The sequence below is a fragment of the Podarcis bocagei genome (assembly GCF_964188305.1).
Source record: "Podarcis bocagei genome assembly, chromosome: 2".
Lineage (NCBI taxonomy): Eukaryota > Metazoa > Chordata > Lepidosauria > Squamata > Lacertidae > Podarcis > Podarcis bocagei.
This window is the reverse complement of record NC_138126.1, coordinates 6,042,440-6,068,336: the sequence shown is the minus strand read 5'-3', so window position 1 is coordinate 6,068,336 and position 25,897 is coordinate 6,042,440. Positions and strand designations below refer to the sequence as shown.

The 25,897-nt window shown below is 45.7% G+C and overlaps 1 protein-coding gene across 1 annotated transcript in view; it reads left to right on the top strand.

Annotated features, from left to right (window-relative positions):
• The window catches only part of LOC308579732 (alpha-2-macroglobulin-like), a gene marked incomplete at its 5' end in the record, with an annotated part of 69,501 nt that overhangs the window by 29,178 nt on the left and 14,426 nt on the right, over positions 1-25,897 (top strand). The window contains 16 exons of the mRNA XM_081180665.1: positions 2,172-2,431; positions 3,353-3,502; positions 4,815-4,988; positions 7,440-7,518; positions 9,134-9,278; positions 11,916-12,150; positions 12,324-12,450; positions 13,818-13,939; positions 15,382-15,433; positions 16,339-16,425; positions 18,200-18,376; positions 20,136-20,220; positions 20,917-21,073; positions 22,134-22,208; positions 23,633-23,798; positions 24,373-24,605. Of these exons, the coding sequence (XP_081036791.1) occupies positions 2,172-2,431; positions 3,353-3,502; positions 4,815-4,988; positions 7,440-7,518; positions 9,134-9,278; positions 11,916-12,150; positions 12,324-12,450; positions 13,818-13,939; positions 15,382-15,433; positions 16,339-16,425; positions 18,200-18,376; positions 20,136-20,220; positions 20,917-21,073; positions 22,134-22,208; positions 23,633-23,798; positions 24,373-24,605 (2,324 nt within the window). The remainder of the gene's footprint in view (positions 1-2,171; positions 2,432-3,352; positions 3,503-4,814; positions 4,989-7,439; positions 7,519-9,133; positions 9,279-11,915; positions 12,151-12,323; positions 12,451-13,817; positions 13,940-15,381; positions 15,434-16,338; positions 16,426-18,199; positions 18,377-20,135; positions 20,221-20,916; positions 21,074-22,133; positions 22,209-23,632; positions 23,799-24,372; positions 24,606-25,897) is intronic.

Here is a 25,897-nt window from a genome sequence, read left to right as displayed (position 1 = left end):
CATTCCCTTTAACACGTAGGCATCAATTTCTGTTTGCAAACACTTCAAAAACAATGTGCCTACAGTCTCTAAGGAACGTTTAGTTGAATCTGCCATTGTCACAACTTTAAGGGTTTGCAAATGTCTGCAATTCTGCAAACGGACACTAGATGGCGCCACCAGGTGATGAGATGCACCACTGTCGATCAACCAGCGTAGCTTGCTGCCTTGGCCACGCCCTTGCATCAACGCCATTGCTGAAGCCATGTGCTGTGTGCTGTGGGAGTAGCCACGGCCTCCTCCTCTTCTTCGACGTCCCCTGGAACTCCTTGTCTGGTAACTAGGGGTAACGGCCTTGGTGCTATCTTGACCAGGTTCACGTGTGCAGTTCCTGATTAAATGGGAAGAGGAACCACAGCGAAAACAGTGTCTAGCTGCGAAAGCATTTACTGTGTTCTCAAACTCAGCATCCCCACTCTTAGGCACAGCATAACTCCCCTTTGAAGACAAACCTCTTTCTCTTTGCCTTTTATTCTGTTCATCAGCAAGTCGAGAAGAAATGTATTCAAGGGTTAATTCAGTTGAAGGCATAGCTTCCAAAGTTAAAGCCAGAGTCTCATAGCTTTTATCAAGAGAAGACAACAAAATGTATGACTGCTGCTCCATAGAGAAAGGAATGCCCAGCTGTCTTAGTTGATTAAAGGCAGACACCATTTTGGCAATATGTTCTTTCACACACGCTCCCGGTTGGAGACGTAAATCAAACAAACATCTTGTAGCATGGATCTTGGCCCCCGCAGTGTTTCTGGAATTTAACCGCTGCAGAACCGTCCAGACCTCATGCGTGTTCTTTAACTCAGAAACATAAGGCATTTGCTCTGGTCCCACTGCCAAAACTAGTAGACCTTGGGCTTTCCTGTCGCGTTTCTGAGAAACTGCCGCTGCTGCTTTGTCTTCTGCAGACGCGTCTGCAGCTGCCTGTAAAGGCGGTGCTTCAGTACAACTCCACAACTCTTTTGCTTGCAACCAAACCCTTACTCTAGCCTTCCAATCTTGCCAATTTTTCCCATTGAGTCGCGTAAAGGGGACAGTAAAACTTTCATGGGACTCTGCCATCCTCCCTGGGGCTTAGGAACGATACTCACAGACCTGTAGACCGTCTCCCAGCTGCTGAGGTGGCTCCTCGAGGAATAAGGCGTCTTCCAGCGAGTACAAACTGCGCAGTGCCTCTTTAAAACTTTTCCTAGGCACGTTGCAGGACTCAAGCTGCTTTGAAGGCTTTTGTTGTCGGCAACCGCTTCTGTCTTCGCTCCAGTCCTTGCACAAATCACTCTTAACTGCACTCCTTATCTCCTTCTTGACGTACAAACACCCATAACCTGTCCCATTAAACTTTAATTAGTTTAATGGTTAGCAAATGTCCAGTGCGCTTCCGATGCCACAATGTCCCATTACAGCAGAGCTTTTCGCACAGCGGCTCAAGAAGGGCTGGAGAGTCAGCATCTTGTCAATAAAGGAATCTTGGAGCAAGCGGTTTGGAACTCAAATAAAAGGTTTATTTACACAAAACAAAAAACCCTGGTGAAGAATCACACATTTCAGCAAACACGCCCCAAAAGAAAAGGAAGGGGGAAAGGGGCAAACACACGAGTGAGTTGACTATTTATACAAACTCACATTCCTGGAAGCCTAATGACCTTCAGCTGCTCAGTGATTAGAGCGTCTTGATTAGAGCTTCTTAACCCTTTAATACCAACATATTGATGGAAGAATTAACATTACAACTTATACAACTGCTGGCCTAAGGAAAATAAAGTAAAACTATGTACAGTGGTACCTCGGGTTACATACGCTTCAGGTTACATATGCTTCAGGTTATAGACTCCGCTAACCCAGAAATAGTGCTTCAGGTTAAGAATTTTGCTTCAGGATGAGAACAGAAATCGTGCTCCGGCGGCGCGGCAGCAGCAGGAGGCCCCATTAGCTAAAGTGGTCTTCAGGTTAAGGACAGTTTCAGGTTAAGTACGGACCTCCGGAATGAATGAAGTACTTAACCCAAGGTACCATTGTACAGATAATCATTCCTCCTCCCTGCTCTGCAGCCATCTGAGCAGAATAGCAACCACACCTCCTCCTTCAGAGCCTGTCTAATAAAGAAGTCTGTTGCTAAGGAAACCCTGTTGCTGGGGTAGACCTGTTGCTAGCAGAAAGCTTGTTGCTAGGGGCAGATTTGTTGTTAGGGGCAAAACTATGCAAGGATCATTTCAAGTCTATTTTTAGACTTACACTAACATTTCGTTATCTCCCAGCCAAAGGGGTGTTTTCTCTGGACCTCTCTGTTGACGTGGACACTGCTCCATTGGCCCGTTTGCTTCTCTACACGATTTTGCCCAGTAGAGAACTAGTGGCCCATTCAGCAGATTTCACCGTGGAGAACTGCTTCACAAACAAGGTAAGGTTGTGGGGACTCTCTGAGGCCCAGGGCAGACATGGCCATGAGGCTCTCTCTTCCCTCTCCAGCATAAACCTTTGCCAAAGTTCTCACTTGGTAGTCCATAGAGCACCGTTTTTTCCAGCTGGACCAGCAGAATATTAACTCGTTGGCAGCTGAGGAGGGCAACCCAAGCTGAGAAAACAAAACCCAGCAGGGATTATCTCTGTGCTGTCATGTAATAGAATGAACTCTTCAAATGCCCTTTCTATAATAATTTTTATTAATTTTTCAATTACAATCCAATAATAGCCTCATTATAACAATACCAAATTGCAATACAATTACTAAAAGCAATAATAATAATAATAATAATAATAATAATAATAATAATAATAAGAAGAAGAAGAAGAAGAAGAAGAAGAAGTAGTTTATTATTTGTACCCTGCCCATCTGGCTGGGTTTCCCCAGCCAGTCATTCATATACCAAATTATATAATTTAGGTGGCCCCCTGGATGCAAGATTTGATGGTTTGATGATTTTCTTTACTTCTGTGTTCCAAAATCTTATTAATTTCAATTACATTCCAGTCAAAATAATAATCCCTTATCCATCAACTGCAATATTAATAACTTCCATTTGTGGTGACACATTAAATGATTTATAAATCTACAAGTGAGGCACCCCAACTATATCCTTTTTCTTCCTGTGTGTGACAATTATTTTGTGGTGTTTCTTCCTGTCCTTGTAAAATGTTATGTCTGCCTTTTCCCAGTTGTTGCTGTTCTCCACCATGCCTTGGTTGATACCCCCTTGTTGTTTCAGAAATTATCCATTGCTCCGTCCTGTGCTTTGTTGTTTTGCAACTTTAACAACAGCTTCAAAAATCACTCCGTCCCAATAAATAACCTGCTTTCACAATTTTTTCAAATGCCCTCCAGGTGAATCTGTGGTTCTCTGATGCTGAAGGCCTCCCTACCAGCAAAACTCACCTCCATCTTGCTGCCTCCAAAGGCTCCCTTTGTGCTGTCCATGCTGTCGATAAGAGTGTCTTTCTCTTGAAGCCCGAAGCTGAGATGTCCCCTAAGACTGTGAGTCAAATCTGCTTTTGAAGCTGTCTTCAAGTGTAACATTCCCAGAGCCACTTTTGCACTTCTGTGCCATGGGGTGGGCTGATGCCATGTACATGAGCCGTGTGGCATGTATGTCCGGTGTGCTGACTGTTGGGATGCATCCAAGGGAACGGGGGCAATTGGCAGGCCCCCAGCTGGCTCCAGCCCACTGGCCGGCAGCCGGGCAATCTCCGGTCCTTGGTGCAGCATGAATCTGCGACCCAGAGCTTCAGAAGCTTCAGAAGCTGGGCACGCAACTCAGCAGAGATAAGAACTCTTCGCAACAGAAGGGCAGATTAGAGGCTGTGTAAAACATATTTACAGGCATTTTATTCAGCATCATGACAAAAGGAAAAACATGTCTGCTCCCCTTCGTGTCCAAGCAAACAGCATAAGCAAAAGCTATACACAAACGGAAGTTCCCAGCAAGCTGTGCTGGAAAGTAAACAGACATGTGACACACAACAGCCTGTTCCTCTTAAGGTGGAACGGACTATCTTAACACTGACGTTGTATGGCATTGGCCCCCTCAATCGCAGGGGCAAGGCCATATATCTCCAAAACACTTCCTTTATCAAGGAAGTCAAACTCTGGATAACCACTAGAACCTCTGGAGTCTCTCGTTTTTCAGAGACTGGGGTGCATACAACAATTTTAAAAAACTGAGTTTCATTCCAGTTATATGCCGGACTGATAAACTGAGGACCGGGGATGCATAGAACGTCTGTATCCACTTTTGAAACGGTTTGGCAAAGTGTTGAATGGACCCATTCCTTTCCGTCCAAACTGTGTCCTGGAAACCAAGTCTCATGAGGCACAGTTGAGTATGTTTAGCCTGGGCAAAGAGAAGGCTGAGAGGTGATCTGATGGCTACCTTCAACGCTGAAGACAGGGCAAGCTTGTTTTCTGCTGTGCCAGAGGGTGGGACCCGAGTCAGTGGCTTCAAATTACAAGGAAAGAGATTCCAACTAAATATGGGGAATAACTTTCTGGTGGTCAGAGCTGTTCTGCAGTGGCCACGCCGGGACATTTTAGAGGAGAGGTGATTTAGAGGAGATATGGAAGGCGTTTGTAGAATTTGTACTGTTAAAACGGAAAGGGGTCAAACCACCGCAAGAGGTGTTGAAATTGTGGGTGGTTGGATAGTAACAATGGAATGGTCTCCGTGGCGAGGTGCACATTTTTATTCTTACTTATTTATGATTATTACTTTGTAAAAATATATAGAAAAAATAAAAAAATAGCAGGGGCATTTTAGGACATGCTTAATTGTGGCTACTTTTGTGGTCAGGTTTATGATCTGCTCCCTGTGAAGGACCTCCGAGGTTACGTCTACAGGCACCACTACCTGCCTGACTCGTACCGTGATCGCTGCACGGTTAGGAAAAATGTTGTTGTGGGAGGCATCAGCTACATATTGGAATCTTTTCGGCAGCGTGAAGGTGATGCCTATCAGATTCTCAAGGTGAGTGCCAAAGGACCCACTGCATTGGCATGAGACCCTTAATCTCAGGGTCATGGGTTTGAGCCCCATGTGGGCGAGAGAGTCCTTCATTGCAGGAGTTTGGGCTGGGTGGTCCTTGCGGTCCACTCCAACTCTGCAATTCTATGATTCTGTGATTTGTCGGGGAGTGAAATGTGTGCCAGGAAGAGGAGGGCACATTGTAGGGACCCACCGCGTGACAGTGGCAGCTCAGCCACCCAAAATCTAGGGCTGTAAGGAAGCACGGTGTTGCATTCCACCCCGCATACGTCGCACGCAGCAATGTTTCCATTCCCCTGCAGTTCGTTTTCCACCAAAAGCTATTGTCCTCTGCAGAGAGATTATGTAACCTTAAGAAGAGCCTGCTGTCCAGTGTTCTCACATTGCTCAACCAAATGCCTGTGGGAAGCCTGCAAACAGGATCCGAGCGGAAGAGCCCTTTCCCCCCTCCTGTGGTTTTCAGCGACTGGTATTCAGAAGCATCACTGCCTCCAACTGGGGAGGCAAACCATCACTATCATGGCTCGTAGCCACTGATAGCCTTTCCCCCTAATTTGTCTGGTCCTCTGAGCCATCCACATTCGTGGCCATCACTCCCTCCAGTGGAAGCGAGTTTCAGTGTTGAACTAGGTAAAAGGTAAAGGACCCCTGGATGGTTAAGTCCAGTCAAAGGTGATTATGGGGTTGCGGTGCTCATCTCGCTTTCAGGCCGAGGGAGACGGCGTTTGTCCACAGAAAGCTTTCCAGGTCATGTGGCCAGCAGGACTAAACCACTTCTGGCACAATGAGATGGAGGCCAGAGCACATGGAAATGCCGTTTTCCTTCCCACCGGACTGGTACCTATTTATCTGCTTGCACTGGCATGCTTTCGAACTGCTAGGTGGGCAGGAGCTGGGACACAGCAACGGGAGCTCACCCCGTCGCGGGGATTCAAACCGCCGACCTTCTGATCGGCAAGCCCAAGAGGCTCTGTGGTTTAGACCACAGCGTCACCTGCATCTTTACAGTTGAACTAGGCACCATGTGAATAACTGCTTTTTGAATCCGCCCTGAATCCTTCAACATTCAGTTTCACTGGATGCCCATGAGTTCTAATGTCATGAGAGTACTGTGTCCAGTTCTGGGCACCACAATTTAAGAAGATGTCAACAAGCTGGAACATGTACAGAGGAGGGCAACCAAGATGATCAAGGGTCTAGAAACAGGTAGGTAGCCATGTTGGTCTAAAGCAGTCGAAATACACACACACACACACACACAAACACACACACACACACACACACCAGATTTACCATACCCATTGAGTCAGTCACCCATCTTCTACTACCCTCCTGAGAAAAACCCCTCCCCACCCTCCCACTATATATAAGGGTCTGGTGACTTCTGTTTCAGTGTATCTGAAGAAGTGTGCATGCACATGAAAGCTTATACCAAGAACAAACTTAGTTGGTCTCTAAGGTCCTACTGGACTATTTTTTTATTTTATTTTTAAAATATATTTCAAGGGTCTGGAAGCCAAGCCTTATGAGGAACGGTTGAAGGAGCTGGGCATGTTTAGCCTGGAAAAGAGGCTGAGGAGCCCTTCAAATATTTCAAGGGCTGTCACATGAAAGAGCGAACAAGCTTGTTTTCTCCTGCTCTGGAGCGTAGGGACTGGGCCAATGGCTTCAAGTTACAAGAATGGAGATTCCGACCAATCATTAGGAAGAACTTTCTGACAGTAAGACTGTTTGGCAGTGGAACGGACTCCCATGAGAGGTGGTGGACTCTTCTTCCTTGGAGGTTTTAAAGCAAAGTTTGGATGGCCACCTGTCCTGGATGCTTTAGCTGAGATTCCTGTGTTGCAGGCGGTTGGATGGCCACTTGATTATCCTTGGGTTCCCTTAGGTAAAGGTAAAGGGACCCCTGACCATTAGGTCCAGTCATGGACAACTGGGGTTGCAGTGCTCATCTCGCTCTTTCGGCCAAGGGAGCCGGCGTTTGTCCGCAGACAGCTTCCAGGTCATGTGGCCAGCATGACTAAGCCGCTTCTGGCGAACCAGAGCAGCGCACGGAAACGCCGTTTACCTTCCTGCTGGAGCAGTACCTATTTATCTACTTGCACTTTGACGTGCTTTCGAACTGCTAGGCTGGCAGGAGCAGGGACCGAGCAATGGGAGCTCACCCTGTCGCAGGGATTCAAACTGCACACCCTTACAACTCTGCAATTCTTTGATTCTATGAGAGAGGGAGAAAAATGTTCCTCTATCCCCCTGTATCCTTCCAGACCACCCGGCAGTGGGCAGAGGAGGATGTTCAGCTCCTGAAGGGTTAATCCAGACTAGGTAGAGACTCTCCTGGTCAGGTATTCGGGAACAGAGACACATATGCTGTTTGGGAAGGCATAACGCTCTGGAGAAGGGTTCATACTGGCTCATTTTCTCATTTTGCAGGATTTTGGCTTGAAAGTTTTTACCAGCACCACGATACAGAAGCCTAACCCTTGCAAAGAAGAGATACCAGTATATGCCAGTAAGAACCTGGTGGCAATGTTGGTGGCAATTGTGGGAGTAGGGGTGGGATTTCCTCCAGTTAGCCTTCGTTCCATCTTCATAATGCCCTGAAAATCACAAGATTTATGAGCTCTGCAAATTTAAGAGGAACGATAACAGCTTAGGAAGAGCCAATGGCAAATCTTCTCTAGCATCCTGTTCTCACATTGGTTGAAGGGTTGTTTGTGGGAAACCAGCAAATGTACATCCAGCTACCCTCTACGTCCCTAAGGGCCTTGAGGCAACGACTAAAACTTTTGCTGAGTGCCTAGTTCTACAGCCCTATATTTTTTTAAAAATATTAAGATACTTGGCAGAAGGGTTTTCAGGAAGAGTTTATATTGCCTCATCCCTTCCGGCATTTGCATGCTGTAAATAGAAAGTTTACAGTGGAACCTCGGTTCCTGAACGAAATCCATTCCGGAAGCCCGTTCAGCTTGCGAAATGTTCGAAAACCGAGGCATGGCTTCCCATTGGTTGCAAGAGCTTCTTGCACTCCGCAGAAGTCGTGTCGCACGTTCAAGTTCCAAAAAACATTTGAAAATTGAAGCATTTACTTCTGGGTTTTTAGCATTCGGGAACCAAAACATACAAGAACAGAGGCATTCGGGAACCGAGGTTCCAATGTACCAGTATTTGCCCAAAGCTAGATTTAGAGTGTATTTTGTTCTAATAGGCGCTTATGAATTTGCCACCGTTATCGTTATGGTAAAATATCATGCTATTTAAATGGCATAGATTAATTAGTCACTCAGCAGCAATAGAACATGGTTACAGTGGTACCTCAGGTTACATATGCTTCAGGTTACACACTCCACTAAGCCAGAAATAGTGCTTCATGTTAAGAACTTTGCTTCAGGATAAGAACAGAAATCAGATTCTGGCAGCGCGGCGGCAGCAGGAGGCCCCATTAACTATAGTGGTGCTTCAGGTTAAGAACAGTTTCAGGTTAAGAACGGCCCTCCGGAACGAATTAAGTACTTAACCCGAGGTACCACTGCATAGGCCTTGGAGGACACATGGTGATTTGCAGAATTCTACCTTTTGTTTTAAAAAGCGAAATGGCTTAAAAGTTAAATGGAACCAAATAGAAATTGGGTGCTTCTATGCAGGTTGGGGGTTAGATTGTAAACACAGACACATACACACAAGACAGCTGTGTATGAAACACAATTTATGACACACACGCACATACACAAAGAGAGAGAGATAGAGAGTACAAAGAAAAACAAAATGAAATTGAATAAATAAATTAGTTGGCATCTGTTTGCCTCAAGAGATAATGTAGGAGTGTGACGTCAAACCATTGGAGAATTAGAGGACTTGCTGTGTCTGTATGGGAGAGACATGTTTAATTGCAGCTGGAGCAGAGGAAGGTCTCGGTGTTGCTGTTACAGATGCACTGTGGTGTTACTTATCTCTGCTCTCCTCCCAGTGGTCATTTCTCCTCTGGTCACCCCTGTGGAAATAAAGTACATAATGCAGGGCAATATCCAACAGTCCCACTCAGAGTGAACCTACTGAAATCAAGAGGGCTTTCTGTTCATTGAGTCCGAATAACAATGGCTATCATTGATGCTCTGTCTTCCTTCAAGCTGCTGGCCCAAAGGTTGAAATTCTGAGTAGGCAGCTAGCAGCTCCAGGCATTCCTGCACGAGAAGCTGCAAGAACAGAAAGACAGCAGGAGACTGTCAGGAGCTACTTTCCCGAGACGTGGCTCTGGGACACGTGGATAGTGAAGTAAGTAGTGGTTTTGAGACTTTGTGGGGTGCGCATATTGCAGATATTAATATTATGCAGTTTGAAGCGAGTGGATGCATAAAAACGGGCTCCTTTGGAAATGAAGCACTGTTTAACGAAAGCTTTGCTTGCGGAACTTTCTTCAAAACAAAACAAAAACATCCAAACAACTCCATAAGACACATGCCAGTCCAAGGCATAGGCTCAGCATCTTACAAAATGTCAATTTCAACAGACCTAGAAACAGAGGTCTGTCTCTCCCCACAACCTGCATCCTGCCTGGGGCTGTTTATCTGGAAAGCTTCATCTACATCCTCACTCTCACAGAGCCCAGGAACAAAGGACTCCAGCCATCACCCTTCCAAGATGGCGAAGTTGCAATTCAATTCAATACCTCTCATGTGATCTAAGGTTAAACACTCACATGTTAGATTGCAGAAAACAACATTCCATTATCAGCTCAGTTAAGGCTCAGAGTCCCTTAGAGTACGGCAGTGGAATTTTCCAGCATTAAACCCTTTCACCATTACACATAGGCATTCCCATTTCGGTGTCAATTAAAACCATTATAATCGATAGGGCAGTGGTGGTGCTGGGGGAGTCCGTAGCGAAAATCCCTTGAAAGAAATGCTGAGAACCTGTGGCCCTCCAGGTGTTACTGCCATACAACCTCCATCATACCTGCTCACAGGCCATCCAGCCCGGGGCTGATGGGAGTTGAAGCCCAACAATTATTACAAGCCATAACCCTATTACAAGCCATAACCCTATTACAAGCCATAACCCTAGGGAGAATTAGGCAAATTATTGAAAGACAAGGCTTTTGATAGCACCTTGAATACTTGGAAGTGGTGTGCATTTTACAGGATTTCCCTGGTGATGGGAAATGAAGGGAGCTATGAAAATGTTCCTCACCCTGCACGGCCATCTTCAGAAAAATAAAGGCCTGTCACATTGAAGATGGATCAAACATTGCTGGGGCTTTGTCAACATACAGAGGATCGGGAGGCCAGCTGGCAAGCCCCAGCTCAGCCGACTCCTTCCATCGACCTCTGCTCTGACGTAAATCAGCGACCCGGGCTTCAGAACCAGGGCACGCTATCAGCAGATAGAACTGCGCACACAGAATAGGCTTGAGGCTTGTGAAGTCATACTACAAACTACAGATTTATTAATCATAAATCAGGACAAAGAAACATGTCGTCTCTCATGCCGTCTCAGAGAGAACGGGAAAAAGCAAAAGCTATACACAAACGGAAGTTCCCAGCATACTGTGCTGGAATGTAAACAGACATGCAACAATTCCACATGTCTGTTCCTTAAGGTGGAGTGGAATTCTCAGCAGGCTTGTACTAGATGACCCTTGGGGTCCCTTCCAACTATGATTCTATGAAACTTGTTTTCTGCTGCTGCAGAGGGCAGGTCCCAAATCAATGGATTCAAGTTAAAGGAGATTCTGACTAAACATTATGGTGGTCAGAGCTGTTTGGTATGGACTCCCTCAGAAGGTGGTGGACTCTCCTTCCCTGGAGTCTTTTAAGCAGAGCTTGGATGGCCATCTGTGGGCGATTTGTTAGCTGGGAATTGTTCAGTGGACTAGATGAGGCTTGGGGTCCTTTTGATGGTATCAAACACCAAGTAAATTGGCAAAAATGTACAAAACTAAATCAAATAAATGTTGGAAATGTAAAGAGAAAGAAGGTTATTTTTATCATATGTGTGGTGCCAGTGTGATGTAGTGGTTAAGAATGGTAGACTTGTGATCTGGTGAACCGGGTTCGCTTCTCCGCTCCTCCACATGCAGCTGCTGGGTGACCTTGGGCTAGTCTCACTTCTCTGAAGTCTCTCAGCCCCACTCACCTCACAGTGTGTTTGTTGTGGGGGAGGAAGGGAAAGGAGAATGTTACCCGCTTTGGGACTCTTTAGGGTAGTGATAAAGTGGGATATCAAACCCAAACTCATGTGGTAACCTTACTTACCTTGTGGTAAGGTTAAGGCTTACTGGGAAATGATATACAATGAAATGAAAAGGATGTTTAAAATAATGTTTGTAAAAAAACACACCAGAAGCCTTTCTCTTGGGAATTATAGGGACAGAACTACTTAAATTGTATAGAAATTTATTCATGTATACGACTACAGCAGCAAGAATGTTACTTGCGCCCAAATGGAAAGAAGCAGATGTCCCAGCAAAGGAAGAATGGATATGAAAATGTATGGAATATGCAGAAATGGCAAAACTTTCCGGAAGAATAAGAAATCAAGATAACAAACTTTTAATAAAAGAATGGAAATGGTTTATTGAATATTTACAGACAAATTGTAAACAGATAAAAAGACTGGCAGGATTATTGTAATAACCTGCAGTTACATAAGAGTATATATTCAAAGAAGATAAATAAATGTGTTAAGTTAATTTGGATATGCAGAAGATATTCAAAACAAACTTAAGGAACCGCAGAAAGAGGGGGAAGGAAGTCAAGTTTTAAAATGTCAAAATAACTGTAAAATCAATGGAATGTGTATATCTGAAAAGATATGTATACATATATGTATATACATATACATATATATAAAACCCTTGGGACCCCTTCAAACTCTATGATTCTTTGATTCCTGTTCTTTTCTGTCCCTCAGCGGCGAGTCCCAAGGCGAGATTGACATCCCCGTGACCATTCCGGACACCATCACCGAGTGGAAGGCAGGAGCTTTCTGCTTGTCCCCGGATGTGGGCTTTGGCCTGGCCCAGACTGCCTCTCTCAAAGCCTTCCAGCCATTGTTCCTTGATCTGACTATGCCCTACTCTGTGGTGCGGGGCGAAGCGTTCACCCTGAAGGCCACTGTCTTCACTTACATGCAGCGCTGCGTCAGGGTGAGGAACGCCCTAGCTTGGCTCCCGATTCCCGAAAACTCCTCGCCCTCTTTTCCTTGGCATAGAATTTGGATCGCCTAGGCACGGAATCATATTGCTGCAGGCACCCCAGTCTCTTGAGTGGCAAGAGACTTTTGTTCCCTCCCCGCTAACGCCTTTCTGTTCATGGACAGGTCAGTATCTCGCTGGCTCCCTCTGCTGAGTTTGTGGCTTCCCCTGTGGAGAAGGAGGAGGAATCTTACTGCCTGTGTGCCAACGAAAGGAAAACGGTCTCGTGGACAGTAACTCCCAAATCTCTGGGTAAGCAGCAATGCTAGGAACTGGGTAACCACCACGGTCTGAAAGCGAGATGAGCGCCGTAACCACATACAGTGGTGCCTCGCAAGACGAAAATAATCCGTTCCGCGAGTCTCTTCGTCTAGCGGTTTTTTCGTCTTGCGAAGCAACCCTATAAGCGGCTTAGCGGATTAGTGCTATTAGCGGTTTAGCGGATTAGCGGCTATTAAAGGCTTAGCGGCTTAGCGGCTAAAAGGCTATTAGCGGCTTAACGGCTTAGAAAAAGGGGGGAAGCGAAAAAAAATCGGAACACTCGCAAGACGTTTTCGTCTTGCGAAGCAAGCCCATAGGGAAATTCGTCTTGCGAAGCAGCTCAAAAACGAAAAACCCTTTTGTCTAGCTCATTTTCCATCTTGCCAGGCATTCGTCTTGCGGGGCACCACTGGACTTAACCACCTGGACTGGACTTAACCACCCAGGGGTCCTTTACCTTTTACCTTTGCCAAACCCTTAGATCAGGGATATGTATAAATGCAAGGAGTCCTGATTCCTCCTACAGAATTACCACCTTTAGATTGCAGTGAAAGTTTGTGTGTGCGTGTGTGTGCGTGCGCACGCGTGCGCACTTCCAGCATGCAAATACAATATATATATTTTTCAGATTAAAAATTTACAGTCAGATATCCAACATACATACAACATAGAAACAAGATTCCAAAGAACTCCTGGACTTCCCGCCTCCCCTTTGTGGGTCCTATTGTTAGTCCTTTCCTCTTGCATCTTTTATGATAATCCAAATCTTTTACATCTCCATTGTGTCCAAAATTCACCATTAAACTACAAGTGTTACTCCAATCCTACTAACGATTTTAACTGTTTACAACGGTTTTTAAGATAAACTATAAATTTTCCCCATTCCTTATTAAATTTTTGGTCTTCCTGATTTCTGATTCTTTCAGTCATTTTAGCCATTTCGGCATAGTCCATCAACTTGATCAAATACAGTGGTACCTCTACTTACGGACGTGATCCGTTCCGGGGTGCCATTTGCACCGCGAAAAGTCCGTAAGCAGTGCATGTGATGCGGTAGAGTGCGCATGCGTGAAGCGTGCTGATCGCTCCTGCGCATGTACGAAGTGGTGAACCTGGAAGTAAACACTTCTGGGTTTGCCGCGTTCGTAACCAGAAAAAACGCGGTGTGAAGCAAACGCAACTCGAGGTATGACTGTGCCGTATTTTTAGAGTCCATGGCAAATTTGGCTACTGCCGACATTTTCGGTAGGCATTGATTTCTCTCCCAACTTTAAATAACCTAATAAGAATGGAAAGGATTGCAAGTGAACCATGCTATTAACAAAATAGAATGAGGGTGGCCCTTTTTTCTCTTCTAGGAGAAATAAACTTCACAGCGAGCGCTGAAGCCCTGAACTCTGAACAGCTGTGTGGGAACGAAATAGTGGAGACACTCCACAAAGGGCAGAAGGACACTGTGATCAAATCCCTTTTGGTCAAGGTACGAGTGGCAGCAGAGCATATGTCTGCATTGCCCAGGGTGGGCACGCTCCCGAGGGGGGCATGGCGTGGAGGGTGCCCTCCCAGGCACAGGATCGCCGCTCGGGTTCTGGGAGCAGCATGCGTGCCCTGCAGCTGGGGACGAAGTGAGCCGCTCATGGGTGCAGAGCGAGCCGTCCATGGTGGACATTTGGTGCGCCGCCTGCCCGTGATTCCCAAGCCTCCCATAAGTTGTCAAAACGAAGGGGGAAGGGGGAAACGCCACCGGCAAAGCGGCGCAACTCCCCCCTTACCCCGACGGCTGAGGGTAGGCTTGGGAATCACAGGCGGGGGGCGCGCCGAATGTCACCCCCCTCAGTGAGGGCACCCGGGGCAGTCCGCCCGCACCGCCCCTCTTCCGATGCCCCTGGGTACGAGGGCTGCTTTAATCTTGATTTGGGGTTGCATAAGTGTGATTTTGTGGGGAGTACAGTAGACCCTCCAAGTGTCCCTATTTTCCAAGGACAGTCTCGGATTTACAGAAGCCGTCCTGGTATTTGATTTGATTCTGGATTGTCCCGCTTCTTCCTCCCACCATTGTCACTGGAGGAAGGCTGGAGGCAACAACGTTTGCAATAAGTTGCCTGAATCATTGGGGAATAAAGAGAGAAACGGAACTTCCTCCTTACTGATTCCTTCTCTTTCAGCAATGACTGTATTCTCCTGTGTATAAGACGGTGATTTTGCTAAAAAAAAGGTAGTCCAAAATTTGGGGTCGTTTTATACACTTGGCTTGGGCTCTTGAAATAAGGCAACTCAAAAAAGCTCAATAACTTTGGTCAGCTTCCCTCAAAAAAAAAGCTCAGAGTTGTTTTGTTTGATGTTTAAAATATTGATTTCTTAATAGTAAGGCAAATTTTTTCCTTTCAGGGTCTGTTTCCTGCTTATTTTCCAAGTTTCAGTCAATGTGAGCTAGCATGTGCCAGTGTGTTAACTTATTGGCTCTATCTTGGCTGCATGTAAAATTCATACACAGGGACCTTAGGGTTTGTAATAACCAAATAACATTTAGAATGGCTTTGTTTGCCATGAGGAATACACCTTAAGTTTTCTTTATCCTTCCAACCAGACTACAGTGGTACCTCGGGATGCGAATGGGATCAGTTCCAGAGCCCCGTTCGCATCCTGAATAGAACAGAAGACGCGACTGCACGTGCGCGGGTCACGTTTTCCTGCTTCTGCGCATGCGCGTGACGTCATTTTGAGCATCTGCGCATGTGCGAGCAGTGAAACCCGGAAGTAACGCGCTAATTTACTTCTGGGTTGCCGCGGATCACAACCCAAAAGAGCTCAACTTGAAGCACATTCAACCCGAGGTATGACTGTATTTCTTTCTGCACACTGCTAGAATGCAGAATTTATTTCATTCTCCCCTCTCCTTTTCTTTTCTCTCCTCTCATGAAGCCGGAAGGCGTTGAGAGGGACGTGGTCTTCAACAACCTGCTATGTGCAGTTGGTAAGTGACGGCTAATGGAGGAATTCCTACCCATTTCTCTGCATGAATCTCACATAACTGGAAAGGGCACAACTGCACCATACAGAAACATCATCATCGACATCATCATCATCATCATCAGTTGCTTCTCTCTTATTTATTTATTTATTTATTTATTTATTTATTTATTTATACTTTTCAGTTTATACATTTCGCTGATTTTACAATCATTCTGACATTTCAAAACTCAACTTCCTTCCCCCTCTTTCAGCAGTTCCTTAAATTAGTTTTTAATAACTTCTGCATGTCCAAATTCACTTAATTTACTCATTTATTCATCTTCTTTTAATATATACTCTTATAAAACTGCAGGTTATTACAATAATCCTGGCAATGTTTTTATCTGTTTATAATTTATCTGTAAATATTCAATAAACCATTTCCATTCATTGGTTAAAAAAAAAGTTAACAAATTAGTTGCTTTTCTTACAGAGTGAAGCAAAGTGACAATTATTATTACTATTAATATTATTTATAGTAGTAATTACACACCCTTTGTTAGCTATTTTTCTGAGTCATGTAGAGTGATTCAGTGCTTTCACCCTCAAAGCCCTAGTGATGAAGTAGACTCCACACACAAGACTTTGAAGACGACTCTTTGCTTGCAGGATGGCAACTATTACAAGCAATAATATTTATGCATATCAAGTCAAATACAATGCATCCCTCTCCCTTGAGCCCAAGAGAGGGTCTTCTTGTTTCTTGCTTCCAAAACTCCTTTGAAACCGGCCATAAATTATCAGCCCATCGCTCCTCAAACCTGGAAGGGAACGAAGAGTAGGCTTGCAAATGTTCCCGCTAACTGGAAGAGAGGCTGTAATATCAGGCAACAGGAATGATCAAAACTCCCTCTGTTCTGCTTCCAGAGAAGCCGAGGTCATCACAACCTGTTTCTTTAAAGCTGCCAGGCAATGTGGTGGAGGGCTCAGCCAAGGCCTCCTTCTGTGTGCTGGGTAAGTCATGAAAACTTTCCGGGACTCGGGCTTCACGGAGACCCTGTGTAAATGCTCTGTATTCCACACCATCTGGCCCAGTCTTCACCCTTCCGCATGTGAATAGCTCTCTCCAGTTCCACTGTCCTGGGCTGGGCAGTTGCTTATGAAGTCAAGACAGCACCGACCACATAGATGTCAGTGTTAGGTTTCTGTTATGCCACTGTGTAGTTCTTGGAGTCACAAGACTCTGTTGACATTCCAGACTGTCTCACGGGAGACGGATGTTGAAGTTACGGGTTTCCTGTTTCTTTTTTCTTGTTGTTTTCTATCTCTCACAGAGAGCAGATGCATATTCTTTTCTGTCCTGCGTAGTCAGAAATAAAGCAGCAATGTAGCACATATTTCATGTATCCTTCTGCTGCTGTCTGGGTACTCTGCTTAAAGGGGAGCATGCCTGAAGTCTCATTCAAAGGCTTAGGTCGTTAATCACCGTCAGAGGAGAGCCGGAGGAGTAGCCTTTACAGTTGGGTCGTACAGAGGCTCCGACAGTCAGCAGGCTAGGAGGAGACCCAAGATTTGCAGAAGTAGCAAACAAAGTTGTGGAAGGAGAGCTAAGGGCTAGAGCTGGGGTGGAATGGAACAGCTCAATGAGGACTGAGCATGCACCATGGGCATGGGATGCTAGCAAACTTTTGGGAAGGGAAATCAAGTGGCAGGGGTAATGAAATGGAGTATGCTGGAAAAGAATGTATCTTTCTGGAACTGAATGCTACATGCTGTAAATATTTGCGCTTATTTTCTTCTTGTCTTTTCCCTTATTCTAGCACATTCTTTCTTGGCCTGGCCTCTCCTTGCCTCCTTAATTATGCCTCCATCTGAGCCCAGTCATTTCTCATGTAATCTGGCACTGATAATATGTGGGAATTAGACTCTAGTTCCCATTTACAGAACTATGTGAAGGGAGGAGACCGGGTTCTTTAACCCTTTAACTAGTCCCCTTTTCCGTTCTATAAAAATTACGCAAAACACACTCTCTTTTTAAAGTTTAAATAACAAATAGCTTTTAATCAGTGTACAGTCGTACCTCGGCTCCCGAATGCCTTGGGAGTCAAACATTCTGGCTCCCAAATGATTGAAAACCGGAAGTAAGTGGTCCGGTTTTCAAATGTTCTTTTGGAAGCGGAATTTCCAATGGGGCGTCTGTGGTTTCAGATTGACTGCAGCTAAACAGAAGCCCCGCTTTGGAAGTCAAACATTTGGGAAGTCAAACGGACTTCCGGAATGGATTCTGTTCGACTTCTGAGGTACGGCTGTACTTGCACTTGTTAGATTAAACATACAAGGCAGGCAGGTGTTATGTTGCTAATACACATTGCATAGATTTCTATCTTATTAGCACTTAATATTTATCTGCTTCCATCTGGCCATTCTCTCCTCCACAGCATTTTCATTACGTACATTTCCACCAGTTCATTTCCCCCTCCCACTCCCTGATCTGTGATTTCCTGGTCTGTGTTTATGGAAGTTTTTAATATTTAATGCTGTATTGTTTTTAACACTCAATTGGGAGCCTCCCAGAGTGGCTGGGGAAACCCAGCAAGATGGGCGGGGTATAAATAAATTATTATTATTATTATTATTATTATTATTATTATTATTATTATTATTATTCCTTATGGAAATTTGCATTGCTTTGATGTTTTCTTTTGTCATGCGTTTCACTTGGTGGCTCTGCACCATCCCCTCATATTCCAACCAATCTTTTCCCTCCCCTCCTCTTCCCACATCCCAGGGGACACCCTCGGATCAGCTATAGAGAACCTCCACCAGCTTCTTCAGATGCCCTATGGCTGTGCGGAGCAGAACATGGCCCTCTTTGCTCCCAACATCTACATCCTGGAGTACCTGAACAAGACTGAGCAGCTGACTGAGGCTGTGAAGTCCAAGGCCATCGGATACTTAGTGGCTGGTGAGAAAAACTTGTGAGGAGAAGATGTACGGGGAGAATTCTACATTTGTTGTTTCCTGCAGGGCGGGAGGAACAATGTGTATTCACTCAGAACATATTTATAAGCATGGCTGCCGGCTTTACTGGACTGAAATCAATACATTAATTAACTACCACACTAGTTGTTGGATTGCTAGTAGGGACCAATTTTAATCACTGGGGCTTTGAGTTCAGGACACACTTTGAAACTATTGAGAAACTGAGGGTGGCGTGTCTTCTCTTGATGCCCACATAGCCTCTGAGCATCCATCACCGCCCCCTTGGTTGTGTGGCTGAGTAACCTTTCCTCCCCTGAAAAGTAAAGGTAAAGGTAAAGGTACCCCTGACCGTTAGGTCCAGTCACAGACGACTCCAGAGTTGCGGCGCTCATCTCGCTTTATTGGCCGAGGGAGCCGGCGTACCGCTTCCGGGTCATGTGGCCAGCATGACTAAGCCGCTTCTGGCAAACCAGAGCAGCGCACGGAAACGCCGTTTACCTTCCCGCCGGAGTGGTACCTATTTATCTACTTGCACTTTGACGTGCTTTCAAACTGCTAGGTTGGCAGGAGCAGGTACCAAGTAGGGACCGAGCAACGGAAGCTCACCCCGTTGCGGGGATTTGAACCACCAACCTTCTGATCAGCAAGTCCTAGGCTCTGTGGTTTAACCCACAGCGCCACCCGCGTCCCTCCCCCTGAAAAGTACATAGAGCCAAAGGAGGAAGTTGGAAGAGTGGTGCTCTTTCTCACTTCCTCCTTCAACTCTATGTGCTCTACAAGGCTCGGATTAATTCTGCTGGTTCTACTCAGATCCCTTGAATGAACTAGGTGTGTGTTTTTGTACCCACTTTCTTTCTGCCTCTCTGTGGGGTGAGTGGATAGCAGCATTTATCAATGGGGTTATGAATTTGTTTTGTTCTTTTATCATGTATTTTGTGTCTTTATTTTGTATGTTTTTTTACTGTGAACTGCCCTGGGATCTTTGGGTGAAGGGCGGTATACAGATTTAATTTTTTTAAAAAATGGATAAAAAATAAATGTTAAATGATATGCAATCTTACTACTTCCTTTCCCCAAAATGGCATATCTGACGAGTTTTAGGTAGCATTTAGGAAAACACTGAATGTAGCATTGCCATAAAGAGTACACTCCTCTCCTATTATTGCAGAAGTAGACGTAATTCCTTAAGAATGGATTTCCTTAAGAATGGAGGAATTATTCTCCATTCTTAAGGAAATCAGCCCTGAGGGCTCACTGGAAGGACAGATCCTGAAGCTGAGGCTCCAGTACTTTGGCCACCTCATGAGAAGAGAAGACTCCCTGGAAAAGACCCTGATGTTGGGAAAGATGGAGGGCACAAGGAGAAGGGAAAGACAGAGGACGAGATGGTGGGACAGTGTTCTCGAAGCTACCAGCATGAGTTTGACCAAACTGGGGAGGCAGTGGAAGACAGGAGTGCCTGGCGTGCTCTGGTCCATGAGGTCACGAAGAGTCGGACATGACTAAACAACAACAACAGACATAATTCACAAAATGATAGGTGCAAAATAGAAAAGTAGGCTTTGTTTATCAGGTTTCAGAATTGTAAGTCTCAAGAAAATATTCAACCTTGTGCTTTTTTGTTGCTTTACTGCTTCTTTCCATAGAAGATGCCTCTGTTGAGTTTTGGGTCAGTTGCAAATTTTATCAAGAAGATTAAAAAAGGGCAAAAAAACCCCACCCCAATTCTCCTTCCATTTCAGGCTACCAAAGGCAACTGAACTACAAGCACTCTGATGGCTCCTATGGCACCTTTGGACAAGATAACCGGAGCCCAGGGAACACCTGGTGAGATTGACAGAGGCCGCCTCATTTATGCAAGGCATATATATACGTATTTTTCGCTCTATAACACGCACCCGACCATAACACGCATGTAGTTTTTAGAGGAGGAAAATCCGTAGGCATGCCACCCGTAGGCATTCCCTCCATAACACGCACAGACATTTCCCCTTACTTTCTAGGAGGAAAAAAGTGAGTGTTATGGTGCAAAAAATACGGTACATGTTGAGCAGGGGGATGTTACCTGGTTGAATTGCCTTGAAAGTCCAAATACACTATGTCAGCTGACTCACCCTTATCCAAATGCTTGTGGACACTCTCATAGGGCTCTATAGGTTTGTGGGACGGGACTTGTCCTTGCAGTAGCCATGCTGGTTCTACGTCAGCAAGGCTTGTTCTTCTATATGCTTGGTAATTTTATCCTTGACAATTCTTTCCTGGGACAGATGTTAAGCTAACCAGCCTGTAATTTCCACGATCCCTACCCCAGGATATATTCTATCTTAATACAATTCTGTATTCCTTAGCTTAAGCTGTCGATTTTTTGTCTCATACGTGAACATGCTTTCCTGGTGTTGCATCCAATATCATTCATTCTGAGGTCCTATCCAAGGGCGCATTTCTGGGCTTCTACCTTTCAAGTTTCCCCCAATGCATTGGCACTGGTGCCTGACTCTGCTGTGCTCGGTGGCTTTCTTGCAGGCTGACGGCATTTACACTCAAGTCCTTTTCCCGAGCCAGACCCTACATCTTTGTGGAAGAAAAACACATCCAGGACGCGCAGGTGTATCTGGCTGCTAGGCAGAGAGAGAATGGCTGCTTCAGAAGCATCGGGACCCTGTGGAACAACGCTCTGAAGGTACAGAGAGAGGGAGAGAATGCAGTCAGAACCAGATGCTGGGGCAACCTCAGAAACAAAAATTCACCAGTGTGGTTTGTGTTGGCCTTTTGGGCTGAATTAAGTTGGAAATTGTCATGGTGTGATTATCTTACGCTGTTCTCTTGAGCCCTTTCTGAGGCCTCTGGACTGAGGAAGTTGTAGTGTGGAAGATACCATGAGAAGAGAAGATAGGTGGGAACATAGATCCCATCTCTGGGGTGCCATAATAATAATAATAATAATAAAATAATAAAATATTATTTATACCCTGCCCATCTGGTTGGGTTTCCCCAGCCGCTCTTGGCGGCTCCCAACAGAATACAACAAAACACCAAGCATTAAAAACTTCCCTAAACAGGGCTGCCTTCAGATGTCTTCTAAAAGTCGGATAGTTCTTTATCTCCTTGACATCTGATGGGAGGGCGTTCCACAGGGTGGGTGCTACTACTGAGAAGGCCCTCTGCCTGGTTCCCTGTAACTGCACTTCCTTCAGTGAGGGAACCGCCAGAAGAGCCTCAGCGCTGGACTTCAGTGTCTGGGCTGGACGATGGGGTGGAGATGCTCCTTCAGGTATACTGGCCCAAGGCCATTTAGGGCTTTAAAGGTAGCCCCACGTAGAGCACATTACAGTGTGGGTGCCCGGCCGGTTGACCCAATGCATTGCACATGTGACATCACATGGTTCGACGAGGCCCAATGGGGTTCATCACAGCTGTGGAAGGACCATAGCTCTCTCTGGAAGGCCCGGCAATGTGTGACATCATACATACATGACAGGCACCCCCAATGTGGGGCGGAACCCAGTGCACGTGGGCGGGAAGCAGTGCAGAACTGGAGTGGAGAGTAGGAATGGGACCATTTGCATGGAAACCATCCATGATAGGAGACCCATGTGGACCGGAGCTCTAAGTATGGTGGACAGACAGAAGAAGTGCATCCTAGTATCGGGTGGGTTTTGGAGAAGGTGGATCTTGGGAGACGGAGAAGGACCTTCACACACCCCATGGAGCTGAGGCCTTTTCCGCTTTCCTTCCTACAGGGTGGGGTGGATGACGAGATCAGTCTCTCTGCCTACATCACTGCTGCTTTGCTGGAGAGCCACCTGCCTCTCGATGTAAGTATCTGTCTTCTCCTTCCCGAAGCCCATTGTGGAACAAACAGTCATGCAGGGCAGGCAGGAGGTGCCCCCCACAATCACAGCTGAATGTCTCTGGGCAAATTCCAAATCAACAAACAAGTGGGGTGCATGTTTCCTTCTCAAGCAAAGCAACCAGCCTTCTTTCTCATGCAGAGGGCAGGCAGGAGAACCCATGACCCTCCAGATCTTGTCGGACTACAACTTCCATCTGCTCCAGCCAACATGGCTAATGCTCAGGGATGACAGGCTCTGTAGTCAACCACAGATGTTCTCTAACTCAAGTCTAGCAAGTGGCCTTCATGTGTTCTGTGGCGGGAATTTGTTTCACTATCCTGGCAGAGCTGAGAATTTTCCTGGTTTGCTTAAGATGGGTTTTCTTCATTCCAGTGGGGGAGATGCAGGACACATCCCTTGGATGAAAGGTGGTGGTAATAATAATAATAATAATAATAATAATAATAATAATAATAATAATAATAATAATTTATACCCCACCCTCCCCAGCCAAGACCAGGATCAGGGCGGCTAACACCCGATATAAAAACAAATTGATTGAAATACAACTTAAAAACAAGATTAAAATACAACATTAAAACATTAAAATGCAGCCTCCTTTCTACGGAAACTCAAATCAAAAACTTTTTGGGGGATGAAAATGTCACATCTTCACCAAGGCTAACTTTCCAGACTGGTCCTACGTGGGCCAGAAAAAAGCCAGGGAAGTCCCCAAATAGGAGTTCCATCACAGAAGGAGAAAGCAAAAAAGAAAGAGGGGGAGGGGATCAAGTTGATTTCAAGCCAAAGGCCAGGCGGAACAACTCTGTCTTACAGGCCCTGCGGAAAGAAATCAGATCCCGCAGGGCCCTGGTCTCATGAGGCAGAGCGTTCCACCAGGTCGGAGCCAGTGCTGAAAAGGCCCTGGCTCTGGTTGAGGCTAATCTGACTTCCTTAGGGCCCGGGACCACTAGGGTGTTGCTATTTATGGACTTTGAGGCTCTCCGTGGGGCATACCAGGAGAGGCGGTCCTGTAGGTACGAGGGTCCTGGGCCATGAAGGGCTTTAAAGGTCAAAAGCAGCACCTTAAATCTGACCCTGTACTCCACCGGGAGCCAGTGCAGCTGGAAAAGCATAGAAAAGGTAAAGAAATTTAATAAATGAATAAAAATGAAAGGGGTTTTCCAGAGGCAGCTGGTTGTGAGAACAGGGTGCCAGACTAGATGGGTCCTTTGTGTGATCTAAGGCGCTCTTCTGATGTTCTTATGTCTTTGCTCTGCCCAGCTTCCTGCAGCGGGTGGGCCTGACTCTGCTATTCCAGCCACCACCTACGGGTTGCCCCCAGGCCTTCTGAAACAGCTACAATGGCTTGGGCTAAGCCTCTCCTCCCTCCCTTCTCTCCACAGCATCCCACCGTGCGTAATGCCCTGTTCTGCCTGGAGACGGCGGCTGAGGCGAAAGAGATCCACGTTTACAGCCTGGCCTTGCTGGCTTATTCCTTTGCCCTGGCAGGGAAGGAGGAGCAGAGGCAGAAAATGCTGCAGTTACTCCACGAGAAAGCCGTGCAAGAAGGTGAGAACGGATCTCTGGGTGGAAGGGAAGGGTGTAGTACTCAACTCTTCTTCAGCTCCGAGGGCCTTCTGGCGGTTCCCTCATTGCGAGAAGTGAGGTTACAGGGAACCAGACAGAGGGCCTTCTCGGTGGTGGCGCCCGCCCTGTGGAACGCCCTCCCTTCAGATGTGAAGGAAATAAGCAGCTATCTTCTCTTTAAAAGACATCTGAAGGCAGCCCTGTTTAGGGAAGTTTTTAATATTTAATGCTGTATTGTTTTTAACACTCGATTGGGAGCTGCCCAGATTGGCTGGGGAAACAGCCAGATGGGCGGGGTATAAATAATAAATTATTATTATTATTATTATTATTATTATTATTATTATTATTATTCTCCCCTTGAAAATCTGGCTCCTCGTTCCCTGGTGGGAATGAATAATTGGCAATGCACACAAAACCGCCAGTCCAAAGATCCGCCTTCTTCTCGGGATCCAAACAGTTTGCTGGCCCTCTTCCCACATTCCACAGCACCGACATTGTTAGTGGTGCCTGGGTTGCTCGACCCAAACATTAACGACTCCCTCCCTCCCTGAAGACGATGGCTACCTTCACTGGCAGCGGCCTGGAAAGAAAGAGGTGGACAAGCACCTTTCATTCTTTGGTCCTCCCCGGGCTCCGTCTGCGGAGGTGGAGATGACAGCCTACGTCCTCCTGAGTTACCTGACCAAACAGCCAGCGCCATCCCGGCAAGATCTGGGGACAGCCACCCGCATTGTCAAGTGGCTCAACCGGCAGCAGAACCCCACTGGGGGCTTCTCCTCCACTCAGGTAAGCCTCCTTCCTTCCTTCCTTCCTTCCTTCCTTCCTTCCTTCCTTCCTTCCTTCCTTCCTTCCTTCCTTCCTTCCTGGGATCCAGACCAAGGTCTGCAAGGAGTGACGGGAAGGCACAGCAAGCTGTCAGGGCTGCTGCAAACCCTTGAAATCCAATCAAAAATTCCAATCAAAAATTCTATACAGAATGGGAATGCATAGGAGAACACACAAAGAAATATGGTGTTAAAGCAGAACTCTTAATAGGCAATTGTTAAGCGAGTAAGGACAAAAGAAGTAATTATAATTTAACCGTTTTCAAGTTACTCTATTTTATCAAAGCAACTAGAAAAAAATATATTATGATGGGAAGATCTCACACAGGTGAAGGGAAGCAGTGGGGAGGAGGGGAGGGTTAGGTTGAAATTGGGAAATAAAATAATATATGGGACAGCAAAGGATATAATAGATTCTTATAGAATAGTAATATATTGTAACCAGAATAGAAGTTTAAAAGTGGAAGTAAATGTACTTTTTGTTTTTTCATTATTGTAATAGTTATTATTATTTCTTATCGGTAGAAGGCAATGTTAATTTAGACTTCTTTGTTTTGCTGTCTGTATAATTTTTTTTTTAAGTGAAAAAAAAAAAAAGATCTCTCAATCATAGGAAATTGGGGTATGGTAATGGAAACTCCAGGGCCCGTTGAGGATATTGCCAAAGTTTGGATGCCTTGGCTGAGAATGCAAACCTCAAGGAACCCAAATTCTCACAATAACTTTGAGGTGACCATTTATGTCCCCCTTGGTCAGCTTCTTCCCTGGCAGATTAGGGTATACCATATGAGGAACGGCTAAGGGAGCTGGGCATGTTTAGCCTGGAGAAGAGGAGGTTAAGGGGTGATATGATAGCCATGTTCAAATATATAAAAGGATGTCACATAGAGGAGGGAGAAAGGTTGTTTTCTGCTGCTCCAGAGAAGCGGACACGGAGCAATGGATCCAAACTACAAGAAAGAAGATTCCACCTAAACATTAGGAAGAACTTCCTGACAGTAAGAGCTGTTCGACAGTGGAATTTGCTGCCAAGGAGTGTGGTGGAGTCTCCTCCTTTGGAGGTCTTTAAGCAGAGGCTTGACAACCATATGTCAGGAGTGCTCTGATGGTGTTTCCTGCTTGGCAGGGGGTTGGACTCGATGGCCCTTGTGGTCTCTTCCAACTCTATAATTCTATATGATGTCCACATCCCTAGGGAAAACTCCCTTGCTCATTGGGGCCACTTATACATCCTCCATGTGGGGCTACCTTTGA